The 18,881-nt window shown below is 39.1% G+C and overlaps 1 protein-coding gene across 1 annotated transcript in view; it reads left to right on the top strand.

Annotated features, from left to right (window-relative positions):
• The window catches only part of STK39 (serine/threonine kinase 39), a 303,051-nt gene that overhangs the window by 103,265 nt on the left and 180,905 nt on the right, over positions 1–18,881 (top strand). Inside the window, exons 6-10 of the mRNA XM_030916644.1 lie at positions 4,624–4,733; positions 4,991–5,092; positions 7,202–7,335; positions 15,678–15,726; positions 15,826–15,891. Coding sequence (XP_030772504.1) covers positions 4,624–4,733; positions 4,991–5,092; positions 7,202–7,335; positions 15,678–15,726; positions 15,826–15,891 — 461 coding nt within the window. The remainder of the gene's footprint in view (positions 1–4,623; positions 4,734–4,990; positions 5,093–7,201; positions 7,336–15,677; positions 15,727–15,825; positions 15,892–18,881) is intronic.

The following is an 18,881-nucleotide window of genomic DNA, read 5'->3' on the forward strand; positions in this document are numbered from 1 at the left end:
TTTTATTGTTTATTGTTTTCATATGTTATCCTACCTAGGTGTGACTATTCTTTTTTTTTTTGAGACAGGGTTTCACTCTGTTGCCCAGACTGGAGTGCAGTGGTACAATCATGGCTCACTGCATCCTCGACCTCCTGGGCTCAAGTGATTCTCCCATTTCATCCTCCTGAGTAGGTGAAATTATAGTTGCATGCTACTGCACCCACCTAATGAACCATCATGCCCGACAAATATTGGTAAAGTCAAGAAACATGTCTTCTCCTATTTTATCTTTGCCACTGTAAAATGTTTATGCTTATCCCTGCAGCCTTCTTGCCTTGCTTATGAAAAGGCAGTGAGTAGCTTATTGATCTACCTAACAGTTGTTGTAAAGAATATTCATGGCCGGGCGCGGTGGCTCAAGCCTGTAATCCCAGCACTTTGGGAGGCCGAGACGGGTGGATCGCGAGGTCAGGAGATCGAGACCATCCTGGCTAACACGGCGAAACCCCGTCTCTACTAAAAAATACAAAAAACTAGCCGGGCGAGTTGGCGGGTGCCTGTAGTCCCAGCTACTTGGGAGGCTGAGGCAGGAGAATGGCGTAAACCCGGGAGGCGGAGCTTGCAGTGAGCTGAGATCCGGGCACTGCACTCCAGCCTGGGCGACAGAGCGAGACTCCGTCTCAAAAAAGAAAAAAAAAAAAAAAAAAGAATATTCATACATGGTAAAAAAATATGAGTCTTATAAATATGAAAGTAATATAAAAATAGAGGCTGGGCATGGTGGCTCATGCTTATAATTCCAGCACATTGGGAGGCTGAGACAGGAGCTTTGCTTGAGCTCAAGAGTTTGAGACCAGCTTGGGCAACATAGAGAGACCACATGCCTACAAAAAATAAAAATAGATTAGATGGGCATGGTAGCACATGCCTGTAGTCATAGCTACTTGGGAGGCTGAGATAGGAGGATCGCTTGAACGTGGGAGGTTGAGGCTGCGGTGAGCCATGATCATGCCACTGTGCTCCACCTTGGGTGACAGAGCGAGACTCTATCTGGAAATAAATAAATAAATAAAAATAGGTCTAAATAAGAAGCCCAATAAGGCCCAACCAGAAAGTTTAAGTCCCTTTCTGGAGTCATAATAGTCTAGGTTGGGTAATAGTCTAGCCTTAGGCCTAATCACTGTTAACACTCAGATCTTGCCCATTAGTCCTGTGATGTTTCCTAGTAGATCTGCCACTCTCCAAATCAGATAACCATACCTGCAGATCCTCCTCAAGGCTTAGTAGCATTCACACCTCAAAATAAGACCGTGCCTGATGTTACTGAAATCGTCCGTGCCAAATTACGCAAAGGTGATGAATGCACATCAAACTACTCATGAAGAGCCAGGGTGCTGGAGATGCTGTGTCATTAACAAGGCCATGCAGAAAGCCCTCTGCTGGTGCACCTGTTTAGCATGGAGGGTTGATGTACCTAGACGACAAAGCATCATGTGCAAGGGCGGTGCTGGTGAGGCCAGGGAGGTGATGGGATCGGGGAATGAAAAGTAAGTCATTCAGTAGGGAGCTTGCCATCTGAATCTGAGAGTAGTGATATAGGTAGGGCAGAAGAGGAAAGGGCAGTCAGGTTTACCTGTTATGCTGAAGGATTTTGACTTTTTCCTGAGGGGACAGGGAGCCTTGAAATACTGTGTTTTTTTTTTTTTTTTTTTTTGAGACAGAGTCTTGCTCTGTCACCAGGCTAGAGTGCAGTGGCATGATCTCAGCTCACTGCAACCTCCGCTTCCTGGGTTCAGGCGGTTTCCCTGCCTCAGCCTCTAGAGTTGCTGGGACTACAAGCATGTGCCACCATGCCCAGCTAATTTTTTGTGTTTTTTAGTAGAGATGGGGTTTCATCATGTTGGCCAGGATGATCTCAAACTCCTAACTTCGTGATCCACCTGTCTTGGCCTCCCAAAGTGCTGGGGTTACAGGTGTGAGCCACCGCGCCCAGCCTGAAAGACTTTTAAGGAGGGCTCAGTCCTGTGACATAGAAAGGCCTGGTCGCTGGAGCCTGGATCTGGGGAAAGAAGGGAGATGGGAACTTAGGAGGCTGCCGCAGAAGTCTTGGCAAGAAGTAACGGTGGATTAAATGAAGGCAGTGGCTGTGGAGAAGCAAAGAAGTGGATGGATTCAGAAGGTGTTAGAGCCTTTTTGTTATTAGGATGACAGCATTCTTTGTTGTTGTTGTTGTTGTTTTTCTTAAAGTAGCTTCTACTCATATCCTTCAGTTATTCCTGGAGTCAGGAGATGGACTGGCTAATCTTATGTGTAGCCTTTGATTCCGTGTTGCCGGAGAAATGCCCATGGTTTTGGACCCAAGTGAATCTGGCTCCATTCCCTTTGGCTGTATAGATGTACCCTTTAGGAAACAAGGACGGCTTTTCACTGTTACTGTTCTGCCACCTCTTTCTAACTGTCATATGCAAGCTATCTCAACAGAATATACCAATTTTTTGTTTATATAACATAAGCACACTATGTACTTTGCTCAAAATGTTCTGTTACTTGAGTGCATACAGTCTATATACACATCAGCCATACATAGGAGCAAATTGTGTATTTTTTCTGTAGTCATAGAGGGAGTAGATGTTAGGATTGGTGTTTTCTGCTCCTGAATTTTTTGTTCTGAGTTTTAAAGACATTTAACCATCTGTTTGAGACTTTAAAGTGAGTGTTCAAAGTGGAGGCTCTGAATAAATATATGAATCATGACAGATATATTGAAAGGGTATTGTCAGTAATAAATTGCTACTATACATCTTTTTCAGCTGTTTCTCTAACTTTTTAAAATGTGTAATGTAAGCAGGTAGTATTTTTAAGGAAGTGAAAATATATCTAACGTTAACTATGGATTTTTACCTGGATTATGTCTTTTAGGAAGAGACATTAGGGCACAGAGTTGCTTCAATTGCATTTAAAAGAATCAATTTTTCCTTAAAGCAGCCTTTACCTGTATCCTTGATTTATAGATGATATGTATTTATTTCATATTATCGTAAAATCATTTTAATAAAAATGAAATGTTGGATTCATCATTGAACTTCTTTTTAGAAATACAAATTAAGTTGAAATTAGTAGCTTTAAAAGCTTTATCATATATATATTTTTTCCAGCAGATATAGTAGATGCTTACAAATATTTTCGTTCACCTAACTCTTCTCTAAGAGAATTAATTGTATCTTCTCCCACCCACAGGAGACTGACTAGTTACAGAGATTTCTTTTCATAAGACTTCAGTGTTCTGGCTGCAGTATAAGAATTAAAAGGGCTTTAGAATTGGAAACATATATGCATATTAAATTATATAGCAGTTTAAAAATATATACTTTTATTCAATATGAACATGAGAGTAGCAGTTGGAACAAAGACTCCATTTGTCAATTTTCGTTTCTTTTATTTGTAATTGAAATCCTGTTGGGAGTACCAGTAAATTTAAATATAAATAAAATGCAACATTCAATATATTTCTACTCAGGAAACTGGTTACAATGTTATTAAGTCATAATTGCATAAGCTAACCTTATAGGCCTATAGCAAATGCTAATACATTTTGACCTTGGTTTGTACTTGAGGTTGTTTTTTGGTAATTGCTGTCACCCTGATAGCCAACAAAGGGGACCAGCAAAGGAAAAGTATATGAGAACGATTTGCAGGGGCTCAGACTGCACAGTGCGCTGTGGTGTTTTGAGGTGTTGACTACCTGTTTTTATTACTACCCACCAGCTCACTATCAAGCAGTCCTTGACCTGGCTGTCATTGATAGGTACACTAGTCTTCAGTAATTGGTACTTTAACTTATTAACTACTTTTAACCATTGTGTAAAAATGAAAGCAAGAATAGTGCATTAATAATTGCCAGGCATTCCCTTCTGTACTGTATATACAAATAGAATTTTTGCACATGTGCCCGTATGTATGTATAAGTTGAGTATCCCTAAATCAGAAAATTTGAAATCCCAAATGCTCCAAATTCTGAAACTTTTTGAATGTGAGGTGACATTCAAAGGAAATGTTCATTGGGACATTTCAGATTTCTGGTTTTTGAATGAGGGCACTTAACTAACTTAGTATATAATGCAAGTATTTTAAAATGAGAAAAAATCCAAAATCTAAAACATTTCTGGTCGCAAGCATTTCGGGATGCTCAACCTGTACAATATGCCTAATTAATTCATCTTCTCATAAAATTAACTTCTAGTATGTAATGAGTGTTTAGAAAAATATTATTTACTTCTACAATCCATTTCATCTGTACTTAAGAAAATTGTCCAGAAAATCAGTCTTTGCTGGCTAAGGTTTTTTGCATACAGACAAACTCGGGCATGTTGGCTTTATATAAGACCCTTTATATTTAATTCGGTATACGAAGCTTTTGGACTGGCGGGCTTGTGGCCCATTACCAGTGATGGTGTTCCCCAAGGTGTAGGGGATGACAGAGGGCAGATCTGCCTTTTTTTTCCTGAGAGAGCGCCGTAGACATGTTCAGAACAGTTCATCACCACTGTAAAGCTCATAAAGAAGAGACATGCTCAAAAAAATCACAATTTATAAGCAATAATGTCTTACATAAAATAAAGGTGATTTTTTTTCCCCTTTCAGATTTTGGGGTAAGTGCGTTCCTAGCAACAGGGGGTGATGTTACCCGAAATAAAGTAAGAAAAACATTCGTTGGCACCCCATGTTGGATGGCCCCTGAAGTCATGGAACAGGTAAAAAAAACAAAGTGACTTTTTGATGGACACAGTACAATCGTACAGATCATTAATACACTAACATTTCATTTGTATCTAGCATTTTAGTAGAATGCATCATGTAACTAAGATTTAATTCTTGATTCCTAGTTAATTAGCAAACTAATATAAAAGTTATACATCAACAGCTGTGGATTTCTGACATGATATGGACTTGATGGTGTGTAACATGCCTCTGTATGATTGTGTTTTTTTTTTCCTGCTTTCTTTCTTAGGTGAGAGGCTATGACTTCAAGGCTGACATGTGGAGTTTTGGAATAACTGCCATTGAATTAGCAACAGGAGCAGCGCCTTATCACAAATATCCTCCCATGAAAGTAATTACAATTGGAAATACTATGTCGGGGTTGAAATGTGATTGGATGGAATCAGTTTTCTAATTCTCTTCAACATCTTCATCCTTCTCTTAGGCCCAGGGAGAATTAATGGAAGAACGCAGCCAAGTTGAACATTGTCTGATTTTCTCAGTGGACAGAATAGGACAAAAGTAGCATAATTCCCAGCTTTGAAGCTTGCTTTATAGTCTCAGCACAGAGTTGAGAAAATAATGTGATCAGATTGGTCGATGGAGGTTGATAGCTATGACAAATGCTGGTCATTGCTCTTTCGATAGCAGAACAACACTAGGTTCCCAAAGAAAATCTCAAAATAGATTATGGTGATGTCATCTCTGCAAATGGATTTCCCAGATTTTCAGGGCTTTTTTTTTTTTTTTTTTTTTTTTTTTTTTTTGCTTTTTAAGCGGACTACAACATTTTTACCCCTGCTCTCCTAGTGTAATGTTGGCAACTCATCTGATGTAAGAGAGCCACAGTGTTTTTAGGATGCTATTTTCATGTTTCTGCTGTTCTTTTAACTGGCTTATACCTCATTATTGTTCTTAGTTCTGAGATAGTGGTATCAGGGCTAATTTACCCAACTGGATTTTGTTTTGAGGCTGAAATAGTTTAGTGAAATTATAATGCTGTTTTACACAGAGTATGGTCTATGATTGTTTCATGGTTATTGGAAAAATTTGGGAGGATTTATTTTAAAAACCCAAGAATAAAAAGTGAGTTTTACTGATTAAAAGAAGTAATATACTCATATTGTAGGAAGTTTGGATGTGCAAGTCAGACTAAAGAAGAAAAACAATCATCTGTAATCTCATCAACCACAGACAATCTCTACTAAGGTTTTAGTGTAATTCATTTTATTGTTTTCTATATATATATATGTATATATATGTATATATATATATATACGTATATATATTTAACATAGTTAGGATTTTAGTGTATATGTGTGTGTGGATACATATACCGGATTTTGCTAGCAGAAAATTTAAAATTGAAGTATAAACAATTGAAGTGACCTTTTGGAGAAAAAGCACTGAAGTAACGCTGAAGGATTTTTTCTTTCATTCAGTTTTTCTTTCTTCATTTTCTTTCTTTCGCCTCTTCTTAGTGTTTCCCACCTGAATTCAAAGTCGCACTCCCAGCCTGAAGTCCTCTAGGACTTTTCTTCAGAGTTCCCAGTCCGCTACTTTCTCCTGTGGGCTTTTATCCTCCACAAACAATAAGCTGTCACTTTCACACTTCAGCTATTCACACATCTGAAAGTGTTTGAAAAGAGGCTTGACATGTATAGCATTTGCATAAATTAAGGCTGAATTATGCATTAATGAGGTTTATTCATCGTACAGGCTAGTAGTTTTCTACACCTTCCATGTTTTTTTTTTAAAGCAAATAATTTTGAAGTTAGTATGAAAGAGTGGAATTTTTACCTTTTTGATTTAAAGTTGTATTTTATTTTGTTTTGTCCCCCTCCAAAAGCAGCAAGGACTTTGGATTTGATGACAGTTTTTAGCCACTCAGTTATATTCTGGCTATCCTTCAGTGTCTTGCTCTCAGTTTTACCAAGTCTTTTAGCAATTTTCTGTATGTTTTCTCTCTCTCTTTTTTTTAAAGGAAATCATGTTACCTCCTGGGATGTTGTGGTTTTATTTTTAGGGCCAGTAATGTGTTACAGAAGCCTTGAGTACAGGCAGTTCCTTACTTATGAATGACCTGTACACATGAACAGTCATGCCTCTCTGGCCCTCTCTCTCCTCCACCCGCTTTCCCAACCAGCCTGTGCTGGAGCTACGTGCTCCTTGAGGCGGTACATGAGCCAGTTCCCAGAAAGCTCTGTCTGGGATCATTCTTAACACATAGAGCAAATTTTGTAAATTCTGTCAATGGAATAACAAAAAGGTTAAAGGGGGCATGAACAGATTTGCAGTGGCAATGAATGCTTTCAATACACAGTTTCTGCAAAGTTAAAATCATGGGAAAGCACTTTGTCTCTAATCAAGGATGGTTTTTTACACTTCTATGAAAAATTGAAAACTAGATTGTAGCAATTGCTGTACTGAGATTCTGTCTTCATGTGTGTTTCTGCTGCAGGTGTTAATGTTGACTTTGCAAAATGATCCACCCACTTTGGAAACAGGGGTAGAGGATAAAGAAATGATGAAAAAGTACGGCAAGTCCTTTAGAAAATTACTTTCACTGTGTCTTCAGAAAGATCCTTCCAAAAGGTAAGTGAAACTTAGTGGATGAGTTAATGACCTGGTTTGAGCCATGACAAAGCTTTGTTTGTAGATGGGGAAAGGCTTTATGAGGACACCGGAAAGGTATTTCTTGTCTGGGAAATCCTGCTCTGGTCCCCAGATTTCCAGCTTGTTAGTGGAAGACAGTGTGGGTCCAAGGGGGAAAGAAGTGGGTGAAGAATGAAGGAGAGGCAGAGGAAGAATTGTGGCGTTAATAAGATTCACTGTGCTTGTTAGGTGTGGGCTCTGTCATCAAAGGAAATGAAGTAAAACAGAAATCAAAAGAAACTGGCAGTGCTGCATTCAGAAGCTGAGCTGATATTTTGCACTGTGTAGGTTGAGCTGACCTCTCAGGATTTGAATATCCTGCTAGCTCCAGTCTAAACTAGGCAGAGCTATTGAATTTTACATGAGCTTCCTGTTAGTTGCAGAACAAGTTGTTGGTGCTGTTTAAAAGATTATCAGTAAAGAAGATGGAGGAGATTTTTTTTTACCTTAAAAAGATTAACCATGTAAACAGAAGCAAATGGCTTTAAATTAACATTAGTGTTTCCTATTTATTCTTGGGTTATTGCCCTGCACTGTACTGTGTCTGCTTTCTGATTTCCTTGCTTCCTTCTTAATTTCTGTGACTTTGAAATATCCTGGTTAGTGATCATGGAGCCCTCTGTTCTTTGTCACCTAGAGGAGATTGTTAATTATGTGAACGGCCTTGCCTAGGTAAGGTCCCTTTGCGGGTACGTGGTTGTGTGTGGCGTTATCCTAGCACAGACCACGAGAGGCCTCTGAGAAATTCCTGTCTATCCTAATCTACCTGAGGATCCAATTTGTTCCTTATATTTTAAAATGTGATAACTGACCTCTCTTCTGAAACTTCTTTTTCAGGGAAGGACTCTTCTTTTAGAAGTGATTCCTTTATTTTGATCTTAAATTTTTATGAAACTTGTTAAGCCTTTACACAGTAACTTACTGTTTGAGTAGGCAAGCCTTCTCTAGATTAAACACAGTTTCCATAATTGTACCCATTCTTTGTAGCTGCTCACTTCATTGCTTTACATTTACTGAATTTGCCTTGAATTTTTTCCATATCAGTCACTTTTCTCATGCTGCCAGGAATGAAGACTGCTATTAGCCATCTTGAATTATTTATTGTAAAAGGGATGATTATTTTGTCATACCTATGTACTATTTCTATGTAAACATCTCATTTGTCATTTATATTTGATTTGTAGGACTTGTTTTTCTTCCAACATTTTTTGATCTTTCATTGAGATTATTTTTTCAACCTCCATTTGGGTGAAATGCTCTTAGACTCTAATTTTGTTTTCCAACATTTGCTTATCTTCCCCTTGAATTTGGTGTCATCTTCAGTAAAATTTTTTGACATCTTCAAGAAAACAGAATTTGATCCTTCATAGCCCAGCAAGAGAAGTTCTTGTCTTTCCAGTTAGTACTGGATTATTACTGATGGTCTTCCTGATTCTTGAACGACAGTAATTGAGATTCCACCTAGTGGTTGTGATTTGTAATGTCACACAATTCCAGCTTTTTAAGAAAATTGTTCTTTAGGGTAGGATTGTTAGTGTACTTAATGATATAATAGTATATTTCTTTAGGAGATTTGTATGTGATTTGGTCAAAACAAATTAGATTGACATACATTATATTTAACAAAACGTTTTTATTTCTTTTCTTTTTTTCTTTTTCTTTTTTTTTTTTTTGAGACGGAGTCTTGCTCTATCACCAGGATAAGAGTGCAGTGACGTGATCTTGGCTCACTGCAGCCTCCGTCTCCTGGGTTCAAGTGATTCCCCTGCCTCACCCTCCCAAGTAGCTGGGACTGTAGGTACACGCCTCCACGCCTGGCTAATTTTTTTGTATTTTAGTAGAGACAGGGTTTCACCATATTGGCCAAGATGGTCTCCATCTCCTGACCTCGTGATTTGCCTGCCTCGGCCTCCCAGTGTGCTGGGATTACAGGCATGAGCCACCGCACTCAGCCCATTTTTATTTCTTAATAATCTTGAAAGTCTTTCCGGATTTTATTCATTATATGAGTTTAAATATCAGGTTCCTTCTACTCCACCAAAAAAAAAAAAAAAAAAAAAAATATATATATATATCCTTTAGAGGAGAGTCGTATACCATATGTTCAAAATCTTCAAATCTTTCATTCAGAGACTACTCTCTTAAAAACACTGTTGATGTACAAAGCATTAATCGTTTAAGGTCTTCTTTTAGATATTTTCTCTATAACTTAATCTGTTCTCACTATTGTGCAATTTGTTCTTACCAAACAGCTGTAGACTATTAGTGGCACATCACCTTCCCAGGTATCTCTTTCTTACAATGAAAAGACACATAGGTTGAGTTTGGCGGTGGGGGGGCGGGCAAAAATCTGTTACCTGTAAGAATGGAAAAAAGCAACATTGTTGAATTACTTTTTAGATAGGTTGCAATTTCAACATGTGAATCCATGACTAATTTGATAAGTAAACCTTGAATTCTTGCACAATAATAAAAGAAACTAGGAATATTTTCTACCTTTGCTTTTGTCATTCAAGAGTTCTTGCCCTTCCTCTGTCCCCTTTCTATCCCTCTTTTTATGCTTGATTCAGATGCCACATCTTCCTAAAGTTAGGTACCTGTGGGTGGGATTCCTGGCTCTACTCTGTCAAGATCCGTATGACTTAGCTTTCTTGTCTGTACAATGGGCCTTAAAATACCACTTCATAGGATTGCTATGAGGATGGGAAGAGAGAATGCACTTCAAACACATAGCGCCGTGCCCAGGGAGTCTCTAAGTACTCATGAGGTTAAGACTGCCATTCATTATTTGCCTTTTTTTTCCTGACCAAGTGGAGTTGTTGAAACTTTTATCTAATAACTACAGTATATCGAAAATATATCTTTTGTAGCACTTACTACACTGTGTACTCTTATTGATTTACACACCCCAATTCCTCAAAAGTTTGTAAGTTTTTTAGGAGAACTTATAAATGCTGCTTATCTTTATATCCGTTGTCTGGTCTGTGTTATATGCTCAGTACCATTTCTTGAACAACTAGAGATGATTGGGAGCTTGCAATTTGTGGGTGATTTGGACCCATTGAAGAATGTTTAATAAACAGAAATCAGATTTGAGTAGGTTGAAGAGTGAATGCAAAATTTTTGCCAGTTTTTATTATTTCTGTTGCCTAAATGTAGATCATCTACCTGTAATCTGAAAGCAGTTTACTTGTGCCAAAGCCCTGGTATTGCCGAGTACCTTACGAGCAGTAAGTGAAAAAATATTGCGAGAAAACAGTGACCAGTACAGATTCACTCATAGGCATCAACTGTCAGGCTGCTGAGAGTAGGCTGTGTTTTTTTGTCAACCTTGAGAGCTCATGGGACTTTCCTCATGAAAGAGAGCTGGGGTGTTGCAGCCCTTTGGTTCGTCTGAGCCTGTGTTCTGCATCGGCGTAGACAGAGAGTTGCTTATATTTGCATACCAGAACATCTTGCTGTTTCTTAAAAATAAAAGAACCTTAATCTTGTAGACTACAGGCTTTGTGTGGCTAGCAACTGTAAAAAGAACCAACTTTTTTTTTTTTTTTTTAGCAACAAGGGGGATGATGTTGCATTGATAAATCCTTAAGAAAGGAATATGACTTGAATATTTCTTTTGTGGGGAGTGTTGTGGGGAGGAAAGCAGCTCTGCTTGAGGTCAAAGGGCTGTTGGAACTTATTGATGCAAATTGTTAGAACTATTTAAACTATATCATATTCATCTAGAGTCTTTTGAAAATTATTTTAAGTCTCAGTGGACTTTGGTTCATCCATATGTATTAGCTGAATACTTTAAGAGATTTTCTTCTGAGAATGTTGTTACTTGCAGACTGCTGCATTGTTTTTAAGGATTTAAAATTGAATAATCATTCAAAGGCTGGACCGTTAGTTTGGTTACTGGTAACATTTTAGCATTTCTCATGAAACTGTTGGTACTTACATTGTGCTGAATTGTTTGATGTTTGCTAGTGGCCATGTAAGATGTGACTGTGCTTGCAGAATTTTCTCCTGTAGTACTCAGCTAAAAGGTAGGTGGCGCTGGTGGTTCCACATTAGCCAGGCATTGGTAGTCACTATGGCATAAAATAAAAATAGATAAATGAGGAAAATAAAAAACAAAAAACCCTGAAGTCAAATGGGCAGCAGGCACCTCTGCTTTTCTCACACTGTCTATCACTGTCTTCCCTCTGTCATTTTCTTTCTTTCTTTTTTTTTTTTTTTTTTTGGCAACAGTCTTGGTTTGTCACCCAGGCTGGAATGGAATGGTGTGATGATCTGGGCTCACTGCAACCTCTGTCTCCTGGGTTCTAGTGATTCTCCTGCCTCAGCCTCCTGAGTATCTGGGATTACATGCACCCGCCATCACACCCGGCTTATTTTTGTATTTTTAATTGAGATGGGGTTTCACCATGTTGGCCAGGCTGGTCTTGACCTCCTGACCTCAAGTGATCCAGCCTCCCAAAGTGCTGGGATTACAGGTGTGAGCCACCGTGCCTGGCCCCTCTGTCATTTTCTTAATTTCTTCCAGTTTATCCCAAAGCGATAAACACTTAAGCTGATTTGAGCAAAGAGAAACCTCTGATCTGCTGTTTAGTTATTCTCTGTGTAAAGTGGGAATTACCTGTTACTTAACAAGCCTATAAAAAAAGAAGGCAGGTTGTTTAAACCAATTCTATTTTGTTACCTGATTGTGTTTTTGTACTTACTGATGAAGGCTGAGAGTGGAGTGGAGTGCAGAGAAAGGAGTTTCCTTTGCAGCATGCTTTTCCCTTTTACATTGTTGGTTACCATGGCAATGACCTTGCTGGAGAAGGCGAAGTATTTTCCCAGCCTTGTATCTCAAGGTATCCTTGGTACTTCCCAGCTGTCTCTCTACATCATCCTACATTGACCCTTCGTGTGTGGGGAGGAGGATTTTTGGTGGGGGTATGGTGCAGAGGAGACAGGGAGGCACTTTGCTTCCTTACGTTGGCATTTCCTCTGTCCTCTTTTTTTTTGCTAGCGCGAGTCTCATTTTTATTAAGTCTTTCTCCTGTTCCCCACTATATTGAACAGATGCTTAGATTTTGGTGCTAACTGAATCTAGCTCCAGGAGTTGTAGTGCTGTGTCCAAATGTGTAGCAGCATCACTTTCCCTCATATTTGATTATAGTATCAAATTGAGCTTTAGTAGTTTCTGTTCTGTGCTAGGTATTGGAAACATACAAAGGAATCCTATGAGGTCCCTGCCTTGGAAGGACTCGTATCTTAGTGGAGTGAAGCGGGGAGACATAGGAACAGATAAATACATGATGGGAATGTGGGTAGCATGGAGCATGAGTGCCAGTTAGGGAGCAGTGCCTTCTACTTGCAGGAGCTAGGAGAGGTATCTTTGAAGATGACATTTAAATTGGCTCTTGACTGATGAGCGAGGGTGTGCCAGTTGGTTATGGAAAATTTGGAAGCAAGAAAAGCAGTGTGTGCATTATCACGAAAGAGCAAGAGATGAGTGAGAACATCGTTGCAGTTGAAGGGTGGCATCTCTTGGGGGTGTGGGGAGATGAGGATGGAGGAGTCAGGGCCTAGAAGACTTGCTTCTGTCTCAGGCCACTGAAATGCATCAGGGTAGGTAAAAGAGGATCAGATTTTTTTTTTTTTAAGATGCTACTTTGGGAAGCAATGGGGATGATGGATGATGGGTTGGAAGTAGCAAGGGAGAAGTAGTGAGCCACTAGCTGGGGGGGCTGTTTTATTTAACTCTATTAGCCAGAGATGATGAGGGCTTCGAACAGAACAGTGGCCTTGAGTATTTTTCATCATTGTGATTTTCATAGGGTTCTTTTCACATTTAAAAAATTAAATCCAAGTTATTTTGTATGCTTCTTAGTTTTAAAAATGTTGTTTCATGTTGTGAGGTTCCCAAACATGATATTTTGGTCCATTTCGGAGTCCCCTGTAAAGTGGTTCTACTACATGTTCCCTCAGGAGCCCTTCTCCTTCCTCCAAGGTATTTGAATGTGCTGCTGCCCCTCTTGCCGTCGAGCAGCACACTCTGCTCTTACCTGCTAGATTGTGACTTGTTGGAGGTATTATTTATGTCTGCCATCTTCACTGTAGTATGCCTACCACCTAGCATAATGCCTGACAAACTGTGGGTGCTTAGTAAATATTTACTGAGAGAATGAAAGGATGAATTTGGAGTAGCTAGAGGCAAAAACATCTGCTGGTGATCAGGAAAAGTATACATTAAAATAACAACCAAAGTTGAATCATGTGAAAGAGTTATGCTATAGTGTTTAGTTCTAAGGCCTGTTTAACAGGTGCAGATTCATGGCCTACCTGTGTTTAGACCCTTAGTTACTCAAAGCAATTAGCTGGTAGATATGGAGATCCAGGGTTCTTTGTCAGATACCTACCTGCAACCAGTGCTCCACTTGAATCCGAGGAAAAAAGAAGTAATGATTTACACAGAAAATTTCTTTGCACAGAAATAGTTTCTGGGGCTCCTGTAGACTTACACAGTTTGCGTACTGATGCACTTGATGACGTTTTCTAATTCTTTCTATGCTTGGGTTTGATCCCTGGGAATATTTTAGTGGAGCTTCCTGATTTCAAAGCAGCAGTTTCCAATTGTTTCAAGCATGAGGATTCCTTTTAAACTGGCCCCACCCCACCCCCTGCTATAATATTATTTGTGCGTTTGGTAATTGTTGCCTAAGATAATACCTAATGATATTCAATAATGCATCCCTCCTCCTTTCTCTCCCATTATCTTATTATGAAACACTTAAAATATATGGAAAAGATGAAAAAGTAGTGCATTGTTTACTTCTATACCGTCACCTAGATTAAACAATCATTAACATTTTCTATAATTGTGATATTTATGTTTTATTTGCTGAATTCTGAAAGTAAGAGACTTAATACTTTAGCTTGGATTTCTTATAAACAAGGACATGTTCCTACACAACCACAGTACTTTTCCACACCTAAGAAAATGAAGAGTACGTTCCTAAAATTATCTAATATTTAGCATATTCACACATCTCTAATTATTCCCAAATGTCCTTTGTAGCTTCTGCAGCTTCTTTCTCACGCCCAGAATCCAGTCCAGGGCTGTGTGTTGCATTCAGTTTTAATGTTTTGTAAAGTCTGTTGAGTCTAGAACAATTCCTTCAATCTCCCTGAAAGAGATCAGACCGGTCGTCTTGCTCAGCACCCTACCCTCTAGTTATTTGATTCTTTCTCATGGCTGCGTTTTTAGAAGGAACTATTGATGAAGGAAACTATTCATTGTGTAAGAATGTCAGTCAGTAAACAAGGAAGATAGAAGTAGGAACTCAGTATTCTGCTACTTCCTATGAAATAATTATTGAAGGCAAAGATATGAACACAATTAGCAGAAAGGTTTTCAGGAACAGGATCTTCATAAAATGTCAAAGTATTACCCAACAGAACACTTGCTAATTGCAGTGGGGGAAAACATGACCTTTGCAGTGGAGAGATTTGGTGCCTGGGGGGACTGATGGTTAAATTTAGCATCACTAACAGCAGTGGAGTGACCTAACAGGACCTGCCTCTGAGGTGCTGCTGTAAGAAGTGTGTGCCATCATCTGTGAAGTATTCTTCCCCCAAATGCTTAATTAAATCTCCTCAAACCTTCAGACCTAACTTAGAGTTTACAGGAAATACGGGCTAGAGAAGCAAGTTGAATGACACCATGAGGAAATAATCACACCATCTAGTAATGCTTCTAAATGAATTTGCCTTTTATTAATCACGATCACATTTACCTTCACCTGGCAAACAGCAGTCCATATGCACTTGAGACAGGTTTGTTGAGCAGGCAAACAGAGCATGGACACGATGTGTGAACCCCTTGCAGTACCGGCTGCTCTTCGGGAAGCATGGAGCACAGTAGAGTATGCTTTCTTTGACAGGGTCATATTGTAGCTTGTATGGTTTCTTAATAAATATAGAAATTCAGCTCACAGATGTGTCAGTCTGCCACCTTTTAGAAACACTGAATTCACTTAGTTAAGTGTAAGGATGAAGGATAGAAAATTGATTATGCCCCAAGCACTTTATATACAGAAGTTTATCTGTTTGGCAGTAGAGGTATTTGGAAAGAACCTGAAAATTGGCACAATTTAATTTGGTGCCAGCCTATGATTAATTTGGTTCCGAGTTTTGCTATTCCTGAAATTGGTCTTCCAGAAATACTCTTAAGTTGTTTCATCAAGGCAGTGCATTTATTAAGTGGTCATTGTTTCAACTCTAATTTATTATTGATCTTTCAGGCCCACAGCAGCAGAACTTTTAAAATGCAAATTCTTCCAGAAGGCCAAGGTAACATGCTTAAAAACCCAAGTAAAGCTATTTTGAAATCACTGTGAATTTATATGTATCGTATTTGATGTTAAACTGTTGGGAATATTTGTTTTGCAGAACAGAGAGTACCTGATTGAGAAGCTGCTTACAAGAACACCAGACATAGCCCAAAGAGCCAAAAAGGTAAGTGCCATTAGCCTTCATGACTCTGTGGGAACCAGTCCCCAGGGAAATGAAACCCATAGAAAAATTGGAAAAACATTTCCACATGTGCAGGATATGCTATGCAGAGGCTATCTCATTAGTGATTACTCAGATAACGGCATTTGCCTTTTCGTTATCTCAGCTAGTTGTTATACATTTGGGTGTGAAACAAGTTAAATCTCAAATGATTTCATTTTTCCCTTTATCAGCTTTGCTTTAAGAAGGTCAGAAAGGAGGGGATGTGATGAGGTTTAAATACCGGAGAGGTAAAATATTTCTGAACATCTTTCCTTTGGGTTTTACAGAAGAGGCATGATCACTTTTTAGATACAGTTTGTAACGATGAAGATAAAAAGCACAACTTTTCATGGTTTGAATAGCTGTGAGATGGCATTCTTTCCTCATAAAAGACCTATGGTCCCTTTTTTAGTTTACCTTATGTTAACTAAATTATGGTAGTGATTAGCTGAAAAATTTTCCATTCTAGGTTTTAGATTTTTAAAATGGCATGTATATATGTATGTATATATGTATGTACGTACGTATTTATTTATTTATGTATTTTTCCAGAGACTTATTTGTAATTACAGATTTCATCGTGGTTGAAACCTAATACAATTTAACCTTTGGTTTGGTTTAGTTGGTTTTTAAATTATATTAGATATTTATAATTAAACATATGTATATAGTAACATATTTTAAAAAGGAGGTTCTTTCCCTCCATTTACAGTTACAGAGAAAGCTGACGTGAATCTGTGTTGTCTGTGCTGTAAATAAAAATGGGAAATAAATGTGCTTTAGGGATTTTATCTCATCTTGCCAAGGTATACATAACTGAATGTTAAATTCCAGATATTGCCTTTTCTAAAATATTCTGTAGAAAATGCATTACCTGATGCTTTAGAATTGTTTTAAACGGATTTTCAAGTGGATTTTAAGAAATGTCCCACTCTGTGAAGGTGTCTGAGCTTCTCTCCTGGACCAGAAGAATTCTGTGGGGTGGGCTGGTTTCTGGACAGTGGCTGGGGAGGACTGATGTGTTGATTTTGGAGATATGAGCCCACTTGGTCTCTGAGGGGACAGGGAGCACTGAGCAGATGGTCCATCAGAGTGGAATATCTGAAGGGGAAGCACAGAAAACCTAAAGCTTTCGTTTGAGGCCACCGGAGTTTGAGGACTCCTATCAGAAGACTGGAGGAGATGCCTGGGGAGATTCCCAGGAGTGTTGGAGTCTAGCATGGGGTCTTTTGATCAAGTATTTAAAATGTCAGCCAGAGTTGAAAACGCTGTTTGAAAGCCATTAGCTTATATAGTACATGTCTTCAAAGGACTTTTTATTATTTTTGGGTCCACACTTCTATTGCTGGAAGTGTCATGTGATCCTATCCTGTTAGCTGGTCCCTGAGGAGTTTTCCAGGCCGCTTTCTCTCTGCAGCTTTGGCCTCACACTCCAGCTCCTTGCTGAGTGGCCTGCCAGCCTCCCTATCACTCCAGGGAGTGGCCCACCTTCCCTCCCAAGCTTAACCTTCCTGTGCTTTGTATTTCTTTCCAAGCCCCCCAGCCTCAGAACCCTGGGACCATATGTGAGCCCTCCTCCCCGACCCTGTCTTCCCCATCTAACCGCTCTCCACATCTTCTCTATGATTCCCTCTGCAATTTTCGTTGAAACCTTTTTCTCCACTATTTTTAACTGGACAATTGAAATAAATTTCTAACTGTTCTCCCTCCATTCCTCCTTTCTGTTCTTTCTTAGGCATTTCTACGAGATTAACTTTCTGGTCACATCACTTAATTGCTCAAAAGTGGTTTCCAAAATTAAACAAAAACAACCAGAAGAGCAAATAAATGAAAAAATAGAAATTTAAAAAATAGTTCCTGTCCAATAAAGACCAAGATCCTTAGCCTTAAATTTATGGCACTATTTCAACTTCCAGTCTTACATTCTAACCTCCAGCCAAACCGAACCATCTGTGGTTTCCACTGTGTAACCCATACTTTCCTTTGGAGGTTTTTGAAATTTGAAAAAATGAAGAATCTGTTCAGGCTGTAACCTTCATTTCTTTTTTTTTTAAAAAAAAACAAAAACAAAAACAAAAAAACTTACTTCGCCAGTCATGGTGGCTCCTGCCTGTAATCCTAGCACTTTAGGAGGCTGAGGCAGGTGGATCACGAGGTTGGGAGATCGAGACCATCCCGGCTAACATGGTGAAACCCTATCTCTACTAAAAATACAAAAATTAGCTGGGTGTGGTAGCTGGCACCTGTAGTCCCAGCTACTTTGGAGGCTGAGGCAGGAGAATCATTGAACCAGGGAGTCGGAGCTTGCAGTGAGCCGAGATTGCGCCGTTATACTCCAGCCTGGTGACAGAGCAAGACTCTGTCTCAAAACAACCACAAAAAACAAAAAAAAAAACTTATTACATATTAGTGTGCTGTGAGTTCTGAACCCCAGTTTGCATGTATCTTAAACAATAAGCAACTAGAGTTCTATGAGATGTGATTTTTCAACCATGTCTTCTGCTGTTTACTTACTCTTTGCTTTTAGATGAACCCCAGGTCTTGTTCCATCATCCATCCCTTCAAATGCAAGGTGGCCGCACAGCTCAGTGTCACACAGGAGTAAAGGGAGAATGCAAATTAGTTCTGTAAGCATCCTAGAGAAAAGGGAGTGGCCTGTTTTGATGTTATCCTGGCTTTCTAGTTTCATAATATTGGCTGTTTTCCCATCATAATTCTAATTTTAATGAGCAATTGGGTTATCAGCTACACTCCACCCCTCACCTGTGGGTTCTTTGGCATACACTGCCCAGGACAGCATAGATCATGGTGCGTTTCTCATTCATAGTAAGTGCCCACAAATGTTTACTGACCGAATGATCACGTGCCAAGGAAAAGCCCTTTGAAACTGTTTTCCACTCATTTGAACCCCCAGAATGCTTGGCATACATGTGTTCCTAGAATTCCTTTCA

This window comes from Rhinopithecus roxellana, chromosome 14, assembly GCF_007565055.1.
Source record: "Rhinopithecus roxellana isolate Shanxi Qingling chromosome 14, ASM756505v1, whole genome shotgun sequence".
Lineage (NCBI taxonomy): Eukaryota > Metazoa > Chordata > Mammalia > Primates > Cercopithecidae > Rhinopithecus > Rhinopithecus roxellana.